This window comes from Bubalus kerabau, chromosome 5 (assembly GCF_029407905.1).
Source record: "Bubalus kerabau isolate K-KA32 ecotype Philippines breed swamp buffalo chromosome 5, PCC_UOA_SB_1v2, whole genome shotgun sequence".
Classification (NCBI taxonomy): Eukaryota; Metazoa; Chordata; class Mammalia; order Artiodactyla; family Bovidae; genus Bubalus; species Bubalus kerabau.
In genome coordinates this window covers 8,097,521-8,114,488 of record NC_073628.1, presented here as the reverse complement: position 1 = coordinate 8,114,488, position 16,968 = coordinate 8,097,521, and the positions used below count along the sequence as shown (strand labels likewise).

Sequence of the window (16,968 nt, the reverse complement as noted above, 5' to 3'; positions counted from 1 at the left end):
CCTGTGGTAGCTAGGTGCCTCCACCCCCAGGACACCCTGCAGTTGCTGTAGGACAAGCCTCAGCTCGGGGGAGGGGGCTGGGGGAGGTAGCCCCTACTCTCAGATGGCTGTCTAGAGTCTCCTGACCCCAGGGACAGCCTGACCCAGCTTCAGGACCTTTGGAAGACCCCCCAGCCCTGCCTTCTCACCCAGACCAGCCTTCGAAGTGGCCTTAGCCTTCCTCAGGCAGCAGTGACCCCCCCAAACCTCCATCATGCTGCAGACTCGGGAGGGAAGAGCTGGGTTAGGAGAGGCAGCCAGAGGCTGAGAGCAGGATCAATATGCATTTCCTCTGGAAGTCACTGTCCTCCCAGCTGGCAGCACCAGGGCAGGAGGGTGCAAGCCCAAGGAGTGCAGCCCCACCTGTCCCCTTCCCTCACAGCCAGCACTCGGGGCGGCCCTGTCCCTCTCGTGATTCTCTGTAGTGAGCTCCCTGTTGCTGGAAGTATTCAAGCAATGTCACCTATCAAGCAAGGGACTTTCAGCTTCAGATTGAAGGCTATGGCTCTACATGACCCCCAGGCTCAGCAATTCTACTTTCAAGTCTTAGCCCCCCAAGATTCTGGACTCCTCGAGATTCTAGACCCTCCCCAAACTCCCTGTTCTGAGGTTTTTTGGTTCTAAGCCTCTATCCCCCAGAATTTTAGTCCCCCCAAGATTCTAGCACATGAGATTCCAGATCTCCCAAGATTCTCTGACTACAGGGTTTTAGACGCCACAGTTCTAGTCCCTGTGATTTACAGGCCCCTACCCGCCACGAGGATTCTAGGCGCTGACGGTCCAGGTTAATTACACGGGCCTTTTTATTCCATCTGGAAAGTACAAATATTCACAAGAGTCTGTACAATCTTAGGGACACCATACCTGGCCCTGCCCTCAGCCACATGCTACCCTCATGCCCCTCCCCCCAGCCCCAGCCTGCTGCCTTGGCACCCCAGGCTCCCTGCTCTGGTCCAAGTCTTTTCTCCGAGGCAGGCATGAGTGCTTGATCCAGTCACAGCTGGGAAGAGAAAAGCAGAGGTTGTAAGTAAGAGCCTCCTCGCCCCCCTAAAAATGTTGGAGTCTGCCTAGCCTGGGTCATTTGGACAGAGCACCCACCCCCTCTTCCCCCGCACATTGCCCCAGCCCTGAGTGGGAAGGCTCTGGGCAGGCTACGGGGGGCTTACCATCAATTACAAGTGGATGTCAAACACGCCGTCCTCCACCGTCTGAACCTCCTCCTCTCGGATCTCTGCAGGGAGAGGGGTTGCAGGACCAACTCCTGGGCCCCTGTGCCCTGAGCAGCCCTTCCCCCCTCATCGAAGGCACCCTGCCCCATCCCAGAAGCAGAACCATCCACCAGAAATCAATTCACTGAGTGACTAAACAACCCCAACTTTTAAGGCTCTTTTTCTAAGTTTTCAGTTTGCCACAGCTTTTTCGCAGCCACAGATTTATCAGTGCAGTTTGCTTAAACATCAATTTTGTGTGTGTCTCACATTTTAGACCCCAGCACGGCTGGAAGGCTTGAAGCAAATGGTTTTATCTTTTCTATTTTGGGGAACTTATGCCCTGTGCCTGCCTCTATTTTTGAAGACTCATGCCAATTTTAACGGTTGTGGTCAACTACCTTACACCCCAGTTTAACATGGTTTGTTCAGAGTGTTCTCAGCAAAATAATCATTTGAGGAACTGTCATTCAGAAAACTGACCTATAACCACCAATGACTCCAAGAGAGCTGCTGAGAGATTTGGGGGCAATGGACTTTTCTCAGAATAGCCTCCAAAACAGCCAAAAAGGGAAATACAGGCAAATGGTTTAAAAAATTCCTTCTCCAAGCCCATTGTCAATCCCCCTAACAAAATAAGAGTGCAAATGGAATCTTGAAGTCTCTTTCGCTTTTACTGTTTTTATTCATGAGTCTCTGCCCTCATCAGCCTCAAAGTATTGAGGGCTCCCTGGTTACCTCCTGGCACCCTTATCTGTCCAGCCCTCCTCTATCACCTCCCCCAAATAAGACAATTACAAACTCTGGAATGGTTTCCACCCTGGAAAAGTTTCCATACTTTGCCGCCACGGGCCTGCCTCCCTCTCTCCCTCCCTCCACAGACCAGTCCAGAAAGGGACCCCTCTTACCTGGAGGCCGGGAGCCTCGTCTGCCAGGGCGGGGCAGGGAGAAGCTGAAGGCCCGATGGTGGGTATGTGTGGGCGAGGGAGAGGGTGCAGACCCCTCCAGACTCATACTCTGGGCCCGGCGCCGGCACTCAACTGACAGGCGATCCTTGCACTGCTTATGGCAGTTCACACCACAGGCTGGGGAGGCAGATGGGCAGCCCAGCCAGGTCCACTGGTCAGACCACTCATCCCACTCTGCAGGCCTGCACTTCTCCCCGGGGCCCTTTGCTCCTAAGCAGCTGCCCCACCAAAACAAGAGCTTCCCTTCCAAACGCTTTCTTCATCCTCCTTGCCAGTCTGCGCCCTCTCCAAAGCTCCCCATTTCTGGGCAGCTGCCTCACCAAAATAAAAACCCTGGGTTTTTTTGTTTTTTGGCCACGCTGCAAGAGACGTGAGATCTTACTTCCCTGATTAGAGATGGAACCTGCGCCCCCTGCAGTGGAAGCAGAGTCTTAACCCCTGGACCACCAGGGAAGTCCCAATCAAACCAAGTTAAAGGCTACCCCCTTTCACATCAATCAGCATGCCTCTCTGGCCCTAAGGTACTTTATTTACTCCTTGACAATTGCCCCGCCAAAATAAGACTCTCCATCCAGATAGTAACTCTTTCCCCCAAAACAGCCCAGCAGCCCTGCAACTCCATCTCACCTCGGCATTTGAGACCCTGCTTGTAGATGCCCAGGATCTGAAATAGAGGAGGGGGGCGTGGTAGGGGGAGCGGTTTAGAGGGCATGACTCTTCCTTTCTATGGACAGGGACTGGAACCGACCCTTTCTGGAGCCTTAGGCCCCTCAGGGTTTGGTTCAGACCGGCAAGAGGAGAGGCAGGTGAAATTAAGGTTCTCCTGGATTGAGAAGGCTCCGGCAGGGGGCGGGGCCAGAAGGGAGGGCGGGGCGGGGTGGAACCTGGCCGGTGCTGTTGCCGCGTGGCTTGGGCGGGGGCTCACCAGGGCCTTGCAGTGGCGGCAGGCGACCGGGCGCAAGGAGTTGCTCTCGTGGAAGTTGTGTACGAAGCCCATGCGGCCGCCCAGCATAGAGCTGGAGCGCAGAAAGTAGGAGACCATCTCCTCCTTGCTGATGCAGCCGTCCCTGTCCGGGGGAAGTCGGGGGAGGGCCTCAGCTCCGGGGGACTTCACTGGGACCACCCACCACCAGCTTAACCCAGCTGAACCCTACTCGGAAAAGCCCTACCAAATTAAAGGTCATCACGGGACTCCTGACTTTTGACCTTCCGTGCGTGAAACAGAAAAAGCACCAGACTTGGAGTCCGGCAGATGTAGTAGCAGCTTCTAACTAGCTGTGTGGTCTTGGGCTAGTCACTTGCCCTAGGTTTCCTCTCTGGAAAAATGGGGGTCATAATTCCTGCCTACCCACTTCACAGAGCTGGTGTGTAAACTAAAATTGCCCTGCACTTTCCCGTGGGCTTATCAGCTTCTGTTTCCCAAAATGAGCTCTATGGAACACCGGTTGGGATTCCTGAGTCAAGAGCTCTCTGGTGAGTTTGGGGACCAGGTAAGATTGGGAAAAGCTGCACCTGTCTCACTCCTGTGGAATCCTGCCAGACAGGTAATCTGGGGCTTCCCACAGAACCCTCTTTTCATCTATTCAGGTATTTTAGGGAAAGAGTCAGCACTGTGCTCTGGAGATAGAACTCAGTTCTAATTTGGGCTCTATTTCTGTGTGACTTCTTCACTGTGCCTCGATTTCCTCTTCAATAAATAGGGACAATGATAGTTCCTGCATCTCAGAGGGGTTTGAGTAAGAGTTGAATGAGATAGGCACACGAAGCATTGACTAATAGGTGCTAATAGCTAATAGGTGCCAGGCCACTGGGAGATATTTCTGTCAGAGGGGGGCCTTTATCAGAAACTCCTGCCTATTAGTATTTGGGTGGTCCAGGTGGTCCTTCAAATCAGTGGCACATTGGGACAACTGACCGTCTCAAAAATATAAACTTAGGCTCCTGTCTCATACTGTGCATGAAAACTAAATTCCCGCTAAATTGAAGACAATTAATGTAAAAAAATAAAATTCTCAAAGTATCTGAACAGGCCTAAGAGAAGAATTTTGTCATCTGGAGGGGATAATAGCCCTTCTACACATAACACAAACCCGAGAAGCCATAAAGGAAAAGACTGACATATTGAGCACACATTTTTAAAAAATTTTATATGGAAAAGGACAACATAAATGACAGACTGTGAAAAAATATTTTGCAAACATATTCAACACCAAGGGTTAATATCCATTAACAGAGAAATCAATGAGCAAGACTCACAAACCCAGTGGAATAATGGACAAAGAACACGAACAGGCAATTAACAGAAGAAATAGAAGTGGCCGATAAACATAGGAAGGTATCCTACCCCCACTAATATTAAAGAAATGCAAATATAACCAAGACACCATTTGCCAATTAGACTGGCAAAATTATAAAGCTTATTATAGCATCCACTGTTGGCAAGGAAGTTGAGAAATGGGCTCTTGTTCACTGCTGATGGGGGTGCAAGCTGGCACAACCTTGCCTGAGGTCACTTTGGCAGTCTCTCTCCTAATTTAGAATGTGCATATCTTTTGATCCAATTATCCCACTTCTAGGAATTTCTCCTACAGAAATAGTGGCCCGAGTGCATGAGTACAATGTTCACAGCAGCATAGCGGATATTAATAGCGAAAAACTGGGAACAGTCTACATGTCCATCAGCAGGAGAATGGGGAGGCAGATGATGGCCCCGCCACCCAGTGTAATACTCTGCAGCTGTTCTAAAGAATGAGGTAGTTCTGCCTGAATTGGCCTGGAAAGATGTCCATGATGAGGGTTTAAGTGGAAAACAAAAGTAAAAAAGAAAAAACACAAAGCGTGCGATTCTGTCAAGACAGTGATTTAAAAACAAAAACAAACAAATAAAAAAACCCTGAGAACCCTACTGCCACAAAAACCTAGATGCTGGTTTAACTATATCCAAAATTGTTTTAAATGTACAGGAGAGTTTGCAAGAAATGGACACTCCCAAGTTGCAGAAACAGAGATCTTCAAATTGAGGCAGTGAGTTGGGACCTGATGGTACAGCTGCCCCAGGAGCCAGGTGCTGGGTTTTGATACCTGCCTGGGATCTGCAGGAGGTGGGGAATTAAGGCTGAGATGCCTGCATGAAGCTGGAGCCTTGAACGTCTCCAAGGGCTGTGCTGTGCTTAGTCGCTCAGTCATGTCTGACTCTTGTGACCCCAGGGACTGTAGCCCACCAGGCTCCTCTATCCATGGGGCTTCTCCAGGGAAGAATACTGGAGTAGGTTGCCATGCCCTCCTCCAGGGGATCTTCCCAACCCAGGGATAGAACCCAGGTCTCCCGCATTGCAGGCAGATTCTGAGTCACCAGGGAAGCCCCTGCAAGGGCTTCACCCACCCTAAAAAGTGTGGTCTGGAAAAAAATCCACACCACCCAGGGGGGTGATTTGTTTTCAACTGAGAAAACTGTCTTCAACTATTGTTCTCAATTCTGGGAGGAGAAACAAAGTAACTATAATGCTAGAACTAGATTTATACCATAATCCCTCTTGCCTGTGAAACAGACACAAACAAATTATCTTACCAGTTTGCACCCATGCATGGAAAAGATTGGAGAGATACAGGCATTGCCACACCAGTAATGTTGCTAACATAGTTACTACTGACAACCTCTTAAGTGGGAAAGAAGGAAGGGAATTTTCGCTTCTTACCTTACACACTTCATTCACTATAAATCTATTTTACTACCTGGATTTTTTTTAACCATGGATTTTTACAATACAAAAAGAGGCACAGTTTTTTGAAATCTGGATAACATTAAAAAGTCAACTTGGGATGGACTATAAATTTTGATTGGAATTTTGTCTGCTCAGCAAAACAGGGGTGCGAACACGATTTCAGGGGGACACGTATAACCTACTTCAGAGAACCAGCTATTTGTCCAAATTGTCGGCATGTGAGTTGGTGATAAGCAAGTGGGTGCTGCGAGTTACAGGCCTTTCTTATCTATTCATTAAGACATGCTACCCAGGGGTTCAGCTTGCCCACACTTTTTCTCGGCTGTGAGTCCCACAAATAAAGTGGCATTTATGTAGCAAGAGTCCCCAGGAAGCCACAGTCTTTGCAAGATTCAGGTGGAGATGCCCCCCACACTCCAGCTCTTCGGTCTGAATGAGCAAGGTAACCCTGAGCCTCCACAGCTGGCAGCCTCCCAGAAAAAAGAGCCCCTCCCCACATGGGTGGCTTCCCCTGCCAAGATCATCTGGTTCAATGGCCTCATCCTTCTCAGGAGGAAGCTAAAACCCAAGGGGAAATGAACCTGCCTTCCCTCTGCCCCTGCCCCCAGGCCTCTCACTGGTTCTGGTCGAGGTCCCCAAAGGCGCTGAGATAAGGAAAATTCCCACGGATGATCTGGAACTCCTCCTGTGAGATGTGGCCGTCCCCATCAACGTCAAAGTTCCGGAACACAGACTGAAGTACACAGAGGGACATGTTGGGGGGGGCGGGGAGGGTTAAAGGGGCCTTGGCCCATCCTGCCCACACTCCCAGTCCGAGTTAGGAAGCCTGGGCATCTAAGAGGCGGGCAGCTGTCTCTCCTCCCCACCACCTCCCTTTTCCATACCCCCGTCCCAAGCCCGCCCATCAGCTGCACCCCGTGCCTTCTGTCATCCGAGCATTGGCCCCTGAGCCCGGCACCGGTGGTGGTTCCCAGGGCAGTGACCTGGTCAAGCCAGCCTTGGCTGACCACTACGGACCTGTCCCCCCCGCCTGTCCCACAGGCTCCGGAGCTGGTGGTGCTGGAGTCTCACCTCCACCATCTTCTCAATGTGCTCCACCATGATCGCCTGATCCAGCTTGGGTTTGGCAGCCGAGGTCCACTCCTCCAGCACTGGGGGCCGGGGAGGTGGCGTGCAGGTGGTGGGGCTGGTTGGCTGTGGAAATGGTCAAGGCTGAGCGAGAGCCAGAGGTGAGGGAGCCCAGGACCCAGTGGAGGAGAGAGGGGGCAAGCTCTGGGCACAAGGAAGCCTGCCCGACAAGCAGGATGGGTGAGGTAACCTCTAAGCCTGGGAGGGCCGAGGTGAGGGAGGAAGAGGATGGGCTAAGTGGGTATGCAGTGGCTCCCGCCCTCACCGAGGACTTGGAGCGCGGTTCCCGCTGCAGGGACAGCTGATAGAGCTCATCCTCTGTCTGATATTGATCCAAAGACACCTGGGGAAAAAAAAGACTAATTCAAAGACACCTGGGACACACCAGTCTGATCACACTCACTGACCTGTGCTGCTCTCAGGAGCCCAACGCCCAGAACCCAGACCTCCAGGTCTACCTGAGGGTCACAGCCCAGCCGTGAGCCTGGCCCAGAAGCTAGACTGAGGACCAAGGCCAGCTCGGAACACACCCCAGCAACCACACGCCAGCCCAGCACACAGCCCAGAACCCACAGCTTGGCCCCAGACCTTGAAGACAATGCGCTGCTAAGATCTCAGCCAAGAATTCAGGTCACAACCCAGCTGAGAGCTCTGAAATCCCCCCTCCCAACACAGCACCCAACCCAGCAACCAGATTCCAGCTCAGCTTTCAATTCCCCAGTCCAGCCCAGAGCCTAGAAACAGGTTAAGACTTCACACCAAACGGTCAAACCTGAGCTCCGGCCCAAAGATTAGAACCCAGTCCAGATGTGGACTAGAACCCAACTCCTACCCCAGAGCTCAAGTCCAAGACCAAGCCTAGAACTTCAGAGCTCAGGGGAGCTTGTTTAAGAGCCACCCCTGGGGAATTCCCTGGTGGTCCAGTGGTTAAGACTCCACATTTTCTCTGCTGAGAGTGCGGGTTCAATCCCTGGGCAGGGAACTAAGATCCTGCAAAATGTGTGGGGCAGCCAAAAAGTAAAAACAAAATAAAATAAAAGCCACCCCTCTACCCAGAACCCAGAGTTTAATCTCAAACGTTGAACGTAACCCACTGCTAGGAACTCAACCCAGGGCTCAAGCCCAGCCTCAAGCCCTCATGCCAGCCTCAGGGGTCCACAGCCCCATCCAGAGCTTGGAACCCCCCTCCGAGGTCACCCCAACCCGGGGGCCCAGGCTGGGTCTCGGCTCCGCGACCAGAAGTGAGAGCCCTAGGCCAAGCCCGCAGGACCAGGGGCCCGGCCCCTCACCATCAGCAGGCTCAGCAGGTCAGGGTTGGCTTGCACCGGGGGCCGGAGGCTGGTCACCATGGTCAGCTCCTCCAGGATACTGAAGAGCTGCTTCATCTTGGCCCCATTGAGTCGGGTCCGAGCAGGGTCCAGCCAATCCGGCAGCGCCAGCTGCAGGGCCACCAGGTCCTTGAGGTGAACACCCAGGATGGGGAAGCGGAAACCCACGCAGGCCGCCAGCCGGCGCCGGTAGTTGCCATAGTTGCCGGTGGCCGTCACCAGCTCTGTCAGACCTTCCCAGAGCTGGGGGGCAAAGGGCAGAGAGTCACACACACACACACACACACACACATCACGTCCACAGGCTCAACTCGCCTTTCCCTGCCCAGCCCTGGAAACGTGGGAGAGCCTGAGCAGAGTCAGGGATGGGTGAAAGGTCAAAAGCCTCCCTCCTGTCCCCCAAGGCTGACTCCCTTAGCCCCTGGCAATCAGAATTCATAGGTCATGAGTCCAAAGGGGCACCCACTACCAAATAACACACCTCTCCAGCAGTCCTGGGCACAGATTATCAACATTTAATAGAGGAAACTGAGGCTCACGGAGGCAGAGCAGTGCAGGACAAAGATTTCCAAGAATGTACTTAGCGGTGTCATTCCTAACAGCCCAAACTGGAACGACCTCAAATGTTCAACAGTAGAGGAGATACACAAATCGAGTGGACAAAAATATTATACGGCAATGGAGACGAATGAACAATTGCTGCGCAAAGCAGAATGTATGAAAGAAGGAAGAAATAAAATAACATACACAACACGATTTCATTTATAAGAAGCTCAAAAACAGACAACAAAATACCCACGTGGCTTTGAGCTGCATACACAGGTGGTAAAGCCATCAAGAAAAGGAAAGTCGGGGATTCCCCGGTGGCCCAGTGGTTATGCCTTTGCCCTTCCACTGCAGGGAGCACAAGTTGGGGAACTAAGATCCCACAGGCTGTGCTGTGTCGTCAAAATAAATAAGTAAATATTTTTTTAAAGAAAAGGAGGTCATCATCCTTAGGAAGGTCATGACGTTGGTTACCTCTGATGAGGAGGGAGTTATGCTCTAAGGGCTGGGAGCTTCAGAGGCTGGCAATGTTCTACTTCTTGACCTATCTTCTTCCTAGTTTTTTTTAAACTGTGAAGGCTTCCCTGATAGCTTAGTTGGTAAAGAAAATGCCTACAATGCAGAAGACCCTGGTTCGGGAAGATCCCCTGGCAAAGGGATAGGCTACCCACTTCAGTATTCTTGGTCTTCCCTTGTGGCTCAGCTTTGATCCCTGGGTCGGGAAGATCCCCTGGAGAGGGATCTGTACACGTGTTTTCTAGACTTGTCTATATGTATGGTACCAGATATGTGTGTTTTTTTTTTTTTAACAATAAAATAGGAACTTCCCAAGTGGTCCAGTGATTAAGACTCTGGGCTTCCACTTCAGGGGGCACAGGATCAATCTTTGGTCAGGGAAGTAAGATCCCACATGCTTCACAGCATGGCCAGTAAAATAAAATAAGCAGGAGAAGAGAAAAGCATGAGCTCTGAAGTTCAGCACATCCGTGAGCCTCCTCTCTCTGCCGGCTTTCATTGTGCAGCCTGGGAAAGGGCTGAATCCCCAGCCTCAGTTTCCTCATTTATCAGATGAAGAGGGAGTGACCAGTCCCCAGCTGGGCTGGGAGTTCTCACGAGGCCAGCCCTAGGAAGGCTGTTCCCCGGACCCCAGGGTCTCAGGCACCTTGATGGTCTCCGGGCTCACGTGGCTGTGGGTCTCCTTGAGGCGGGAGATGGAGCTGTGGCTCAGGCCCCCGACCACTGCCATCAGCGTGTTGAAATTCTGCAGGTGCAGGAGTTCCTGGGGGATAAATGGGGAGAGAGGAGGCAGTGAGTCACTGAATGGGCCCAGAATTTGGCCCAGCTTTTCTGGGAAAGATCTGGCAGTGGGTTAGGGGAAAGAGGGACTCGGCCCTACGGGGGTGATTGGGGGAGTTGGGGGTGGGGGAGGGGCGGGCACCTCTGCCACGTGGACGAAGTGTGTGATGACCACTGCCCGCTGCGGGGCTGTGGGCTTGCTGAGAATCATCAGCTGCACCCACTGCGACACACTGTTGAAGAGGGAGATGAATCGCTCCAGGACAGGGTTGTCCACCGTGCAGCCATGAGTCACGAAACTGTGATAATCCTGGAACTGGGGGCGCAGGGCCTTCAGCACCCAGTGCCCCGCCCCCTGCCGCTCACCAATGGCTGTTCCTCCCCCTCCAGCTGCCCTTTGGTAGTTACCCTGTAGTCCTAGATCCCGCCCTGTGACCCCGTCCTTCCTGGCACCCCCTCCCCAGCCCACACCCGACTCTTGACTGAAAGCCCCCGCACCAGGATCTTGCAGAAGGAGCGATATTCCAAGTAGGTGAGATGTGCCGCCAGCTCCAAGGGCTCCAGGTGGTCAAACAGCAGGGACATCTTGCGCTTCTTCTGTTCCACGGGGTTCCGCTGGGTCACCTGCCGCTTCCACTTGTAGGTGGGGCTGGGGGACAGGACAGGGGCAGTGAGTCCTTTGCCGGAGATGCCCCAGCCCTCGTTGCCCCACACTCATGCCACTCAAGTTCACTGCGAGACACTGGGCAGGACACTGGTGTCCCCTGTCCTATCAAAACTCTCCTGCCATCTTCCCCTGGCGTCATGCCCTCCACACAGATTTATGGAAGACCTAACTCTGTGCCAGGCACTGTGCCAGGCGCTGGGGTTACAGAGATGAGCAAGACACAGCTCCTGCCCGCGAGGAGCTCACAGTCTACTGGAGGAGACAGACACAGACGAACACAGCACAGCGTGGCGTGTGTGCGGGGGTCTTCGCGCCAGGGGTCTGCCCAAAGTGTCACCAAAGGACAGAGGCGGCAATGACAAATTCGGCCCTGGAAGAGCCCACAGACACTCCACACTTGTCTTGATAACATGGAGAAGGCTGCCAGGGGACATGAACAAATTGCAATGGTGGGAATGGATGCAGGGGCTGTGGAAGAGTGAGGGAACGCTGGGGGCTGCAGGAGGAGGCGCTTGGTGGGGGCGGGGGGCTGTGGAAGATGCAGGGGGAATGCCAAACTGGCCTGAGACTGTGAAAGGCCTTAATCCCCAGCCGAGGCATTCTGAAGAAGACGGGGGGAGCCACAGGAAGTTGTCCAGCAAGAGTAACATGACCCTCACACCACTGCATTCAACGAATGTTTATTAAGAGCAAATGGTGCGGGATGCTGAACACCCCTCCCAGACCTGCGAGCACCCCCTACCCCACGCACACGTTCTCAATGTCGATGAGGCTGCTGTGCCGGCGATTCCCTTCTTGATCTAGCAGAGCCTTCAGCTCCTTGATCTGCTCAGCAAGCTCAGGATTCAAGTCAAACTCCGCTGGGAATGCTGAGATCCAGTACCTGGTGGAGGTTCAGAGTCACCCGGGGCAGCCCTTCCCCCACCCCCCCCAGGATGGTCGTTCCCCCAAAGAGGGGGAGAGGGCCTCAGACTGTGATCCCCCTCACCCAGCTCTTTCCTTCCCCACCCTCATTGGGCAGATCAGAAAACAGGGACCAGGCAGAGCCAGGAAGGGGCAAGCCTGCGGCAGCACACCCACCATGGACAGAGCCCGGTTCAAACCCACATGACCAGCTCCCAGAACATGCTATTTCTACTCCTTCAGGCCAGTCAGAAGCCTAAGGGAAGGGAGCAGAGGAGGGGCCAGAGCCCCAAGAGGAAGACTCACCTGACCAGGTGGCATGTTTTCACCTGCAGTGAGCTGGAGTTGTCCTTCCGGGATTGTTGGTAGGTGAAGGAGAGTTAAGGAAAACAAGGATGGAGGCTTACTCTAGAAAAGGAGGCAGGGGATGGGACCCAAGCTCCACGGGGAGGCGGAGGGCAGGGCCTAGTTCTAGAAGAAATCTGCGGGATGGTGTCTGGCGTGGGGCAGGGCCCAAGCTCTGGAAAGGGGAGGAAGGCAGAGGTGAGCTATGAGCCTTGGGGGGGCACCTGGGTAGAATGGAGGTCAGGCTAGGAGCAGGACCTGGGTTCTGGAAGAGAAGCAAGAGGCGGGACCTGGGCTGGGAGTAGGGACCGGTCCTAGGCTGTGGGGAAGAGACAGCAAGGCCGAGGTTAGGGAGAGGGGGAGGGGCCTTAGTTCTAAGGGGAGGGTAGGGGCGGGGCTTTGGGCCCAGCAGAAGCCTGGGCCCATCCTGAATCCTATGATGTGGGGGCGGCCCAGGTCTAGCAGCGAGGCCCATCCTCTGCCCGGGCTGGGCAGCGGGGCTCGCTTACGGACTCGGACTGCAGGGCCCTTGGAGAAGTCGGCGAAGGATATATGTGGAGCAGTTTGGCCGCCAGCTGAGAGGAAGGGATGTACCAGGGGTGCATCATAAGGAACATGCGCACCAGCTGCGGGTCCCGCACCTTCCCGGAGTCATCTAACTCCGAGGGGCCAAAGAGAAGCGGGTTGACACTTCGTCTCGAGGCTGTGGTCCCTACAGGTCCCTACCCTGCAGCCTGCTGGATGTGGCTCCCGGCCGCCTCCTATTTCCCAGGGCTCCGAAACCAAGAGGCGGATTATAAAGAAAAAGTGGGGTGGAAGGGGGATAAAGGCAGGATCCGAGGAACCGGGGGATAGGAGCAGTCTGAGCCGGGCCTGAGTCCGGAGGGGAACCAGCTGGGGCGGAAGGAGCCTGGGTTCCCCGGGGTCAAGAATCCAGAGGTCATTTCCTGAGCGCTTAGGGAAGGGGCACCCCTTCACCACCCCACCACATCAGCCGGAAACAGCTCCCAGGCCGAGATAGCGAGTGCCTCCGGATCCCCCGGGGAGACAGATAATTCTCCTTAAGTGTTAGAGTCCGGGGACCCCGCCATCCCTCCCTTCAAAGCCGGCATACTAGGGAAGGGAAACATTTTCTCTTTCTGCAGCATGTGGACCTCTCCGCCCTGCGATGAAAGGGAGATTTTCGCTAAAGAGGCTGCAGGATCCAGGCTGGGTGGGTCCAGGGCCGAGATCTGCCCAGGGAGGCAGGGGTCCCGGCTCAGGCTGGGTGTGTCCTCCCGTGCCACTCACCAAAGGCTTCGATGCAACCACGGAGCAGCTCCTCCACCGTGCAGCCCTTGTCCAGGTCCAAGGTGCCCGCCATGGCCGCCGGCGCGGGTAGGCTCGGCCGAGCTGCGCTCCGGGAGCCTCCCACGGGGCTCGGACCGGACCCCTGTCCCGAGAGTGAGAGGCAGAGCCGGAGTCGGCGGAGGCGCGGGCCGGCGGAGCGGCCCCGAGGGTAGAAACGGGGCGGGGCGGGCACGCCCCCTGCTGGGCAGGGGCGGAGTCGTTCCCCCCGCGGCCACGCCCCGGGGTTAAACGGTCTGGCCCGGGATGGTGCAACCCACCAGTTGGGAAATGAACTGGCCAAGAAGCTTCCGGCCCACCCTGGGAGCCGCGGGAGGGCCGAGGGACTCCCCGGGGATGGTCGGTGTCCCAGTCACCCTCTCTGTAGGCCCTCTCTTTTCCTCACGTCCTCTCCCCAGAGGCACCTGCAGCACCCCGCAGCTCAGTTCTGCGCCCCCTCCCGCTTCCCTCCCTCCACAGCTTCCCTTCCCCCGCAGGGTTATTTTGGGAACCCAGAGCCTGAGGGGACCTCAGAGGAATTTCTCCCTGGGATGAGAAGGGGGGAGGAACCCAGGCGTCCTGCCCGCGTCGCCCCCTCCCGGGCTCCCGGGAAGAGGAGGCGGGGCTGCGGCAGCCCCCAGGGGCCTGCCCTCGGGGAGGCGGGCTGGGGTGGAGAGGAACATTCCAGGGAGCGGGGAGTGGGGGTGGGAGAAGAGGGGCGGAGGGGGGAGCCCCTGCGGCCCGGAGGCGTAAGCGGGAAGCCTGGGCCTGGGAACCGCGCGCTCCCGAGCCACCGCCTCCGTGAAGGCCCCAAGGGTCCCGGCTCAGCCGTTTCGCAGGCCCTCTTCATCCCCAGCCTCTGACGCAGACCGCCCGTACTGCACAGTCGAACTGGGGGCACACACAGGCCGTCCCCACTTGGGCAGAGTGGGGTGCCCAGAAGGGGGCGCTAGCGCCGTGGAGGGTGGAGTGCCCCTGTTGGACTCCACCAGCAACTCCAGTCACTGGCGGGGATTTACGCACCCAGGCGCAGACACACTCACTCCACACCCCAGGCCAGGACCCACATCGGGGTGCAAGAATGCCTGAGGTTCCCAAAGAGCCGGGCCTCAGGCAATTACCTCCCATCCTCTCTCTCACTCACCCAATGGCACCCCACACCCCCGCACACCTGAACGAAGGAACCCGCGGGCACAGTGGGTAGTCCTCTACCCCAGAAAGCAAACCCGTTGAAGGGGCTGGCTTCCGGCCGTGCAGCTCACTACACCAGACCAGCCTGGAGTTCCGAGGCCACGGCAGCGCTGACATCCGCACACGTGTGCGCACACTCAAGACAGTGCACCTACACGCATGTACACTCGCCCACACATGCACACGCCCGGTGGGTGCGCACACACGCCCACTCCAACCCCCGCCCCCTTCATCTGCGATCCAGGGCCGGCCCTGCGGCCCCAACGACCTGACAGCCCTCGCCCCAGGACACTGGCAAAGCCTTGCCCCACACAAGGTCCCCAGCCCATACAATACTCCCCCGGGCAGGGGGTGAGGAGCGAGGGGGCTTCTCTATGGAGTTCTCTGGTATACTTTTCCTAGGAGCCACCCAGAGGCATCCCGCCCGGCTCGGCCGCTTCCTCCCTATGTGACCTTGAGAGTTACTCGGCCTCTCGGAGCCTCGGTTTTCTCATCTGTCAAATGGGGGGTTCGCCGAGGACGGTCCCGCTGAGACGTGGCTAGGAAGACCCGGGTGCGCCGCGGACACCGCCCCCTCCCGCGGTTGTCCAGGGGGCTTTGGATCTCTCGGTAGGTCCCTCCCACCCCCGACCCGGGCTACAGACTCCCCACCGACCAACCCACCCGCCGCCCCCAACCCTTCTGCGCTGTCCTCGGGGGCCCCTAGGGGCCGGGCCTCCTCTGCCCCGCGCCCCGCCCGCGCTCGCTCACTCACACTTGGGACCCCGCGGCAAGGAGCCCGCACCCGGCCCGGCAGGCGCCACCTCCGTGCGCTCCCGCCCGCCGACCTCGCTGCGGCTGCGGCTCCCGCCCGCTCTCCACGCCGCTGCCCGGCTCCCCGCCGCCCCGCCCCCGCGCCGCGGCCGCCCCCTCCCCTCTCCTCCCCGCCCCTGCGCCGGGCTCCGCACCGCCGGCGGCGCCTCCCCCATCGGGGGCTCCCTCTCGCCCCGCACGCGGCGGCCCCTGCGGCAGCTTAACCCCTCCCCTGCCGCGCCGCCTGGGAGGCCAGGGCCGCGGGCGGGGGTTGGGGGGCTGCGCCATGAGCCGCGCCAAGGGTGGGAGAGCGGAGGTCAGGCCGCGCGGGACGCGGAGGGGGAAACTAAACCAAGGGTCCTCTCTCCCCACCCCAGACACCCCCTGTCCCCCGCCCTGCCTGGTGTCGGGCAGAGGAAGCCGGGAGGGGCAGGAAGCGGACTGCGGTGGGGAAGGGGCGCCCCGCCCAGACCCCGGCCCGGGTTCCTGTTTTCGAGACAAACCGTTCCCACGGGGCTCACCCGGCCGGGGGCCGGGCGTCTTCCTGCGGGCAGCGGGGGACCTGGCAGAGATGGGGGCGTGGGCGCAGCGGGTCGTTGTGATAGCCTGGGGGAGGGGCTAGGACAAGGTGGGAGCATTTGAGAGAGAGGGGTTTGTGGGGAAGAATGAAAACGCGGCGGTCGGGAGAAGGGGCCTCGGGGTCTGGGGATGTTGGGGGGAGCTCCCGTTCGCACAGGAGGGACTGGGGCTCCGGAAGCCTGGCTCCCCATGGGGCCGGATGAAAAGGGGCGGCTGCAAGCGACGGTGGGTACTTGCAGCTAGAAAACTGGAGCCCGGAGGCCTGGCTCCAGAGAAGCACATGGGAGGGGTAGCCGCAAGCGGTTGGGGTCCCCAAAGCCGGGCCGAAGGGAGTTGGTAACCATTTCCGGCCGTTCAGGTTCAAACACACTCGCTGTGAAACCACGGGCCCCAAACAAATCTCTGAGGCTTGCCCCTCCCTGCTACCGGGCTGGGGAGGCGGGACCTCCCCCACAACTCAATCTTGGTAATACGTGACCTAGAAGCAGGCCCTTTCGGGACCCCAAGTGAGGAGGGGCAACGTCGGCGCAGCCTAGATGGCCACCGCCTGAACACTCCCCTAGCTTTGGACCGAGCGTAGCCACCTGCTTAGAGACCCTTAAACGCCGCAGTGGGGCGGGGCTAAGGGCGGAGTCAAGAAGGCGCCAACCACCCGGGGACTCCTCCCCCTCTTGAGCCCTGCCCCCGACAGCGTGGATCTTCCTTCAGCGGTGCCGGAGGCCTTAGCTTAAGGCCCTGCTCCTGTCCCGGGTGGGCCCCACCCGGACGGACGCCACGCCCCCGGCCAGCCTCGCGGGCCGCTGACCTAGTATGGACACAGCACTGGGAGGAGAGGCGCGCAGGGTGACGCCTGGAAGCGGGCAGGAGAGTCCCGGGCCCCACCCCCACAAGCCGCCCCCCTTTTGAGGGGATGCACCTGCCGCGGCTGGG

General features: G+C 57.2%; 1 protein-coding gene across 5 annotated transcripts; it reads right to left on the bottom strand.

Moving 5' to 3' along the window:
• Positions 1-827: 827 nt before the first annotated feature.
• RASGRP2 (RAS guanyl releasing protein 2) lies at positions 828-16,882 on the bottom strand. 5 transcript variants are annotated; one of them, XM_055580906.1, is made up of 17 exons: positions 15,422-16,882; positions 13,441-13,582; positions 12,703-12,809; positions 12,112-12,174; positions 11,654-11,785; positions 10,734-10,884; positions 10,378-10,551; positions 10,102-10,218; positions 8,355-8,636; positions 7,331-7,408; positions 7,009-7,131; positions 6,555-6,670; positions 3,141-3,282; positions 2,843-2,879; positions 2,156-2,332; positions 1,206-1,270; positions 828-1,039 (listed from the first exon to the last, which is right to left on the bottom strand). In XM_055580906.1, the coding sequence occupies exons 1-16, from the start codon at positions 15,745-15,747 to the stop codon at positions 1,212-1,214; spliced, it is 2,226 nt and encodes a 741-aa protein (XP_055436881.1). In that variant the 5' UTR covers positions 15,748-16,882; the 3' UTR covers positions 828-1,039; positions 1,206-1,211. The 5 variants fall into 5 exon arrangements, with proteins under 5 accessions (XP_055436881.1, XP_055436884.1, XP_055436882.1 ...); XM_055580909.1 differs by having other exon boundaries at positions 12,703-12,805; positions 15,422-15,530; XM_055580907.1 differs by lacking the exon at positions 15,422-16,882 and adding an exon at positions 14,648-15,253.
• Positions 16,883-16,968: the final 86 nt, after the last annotated feature.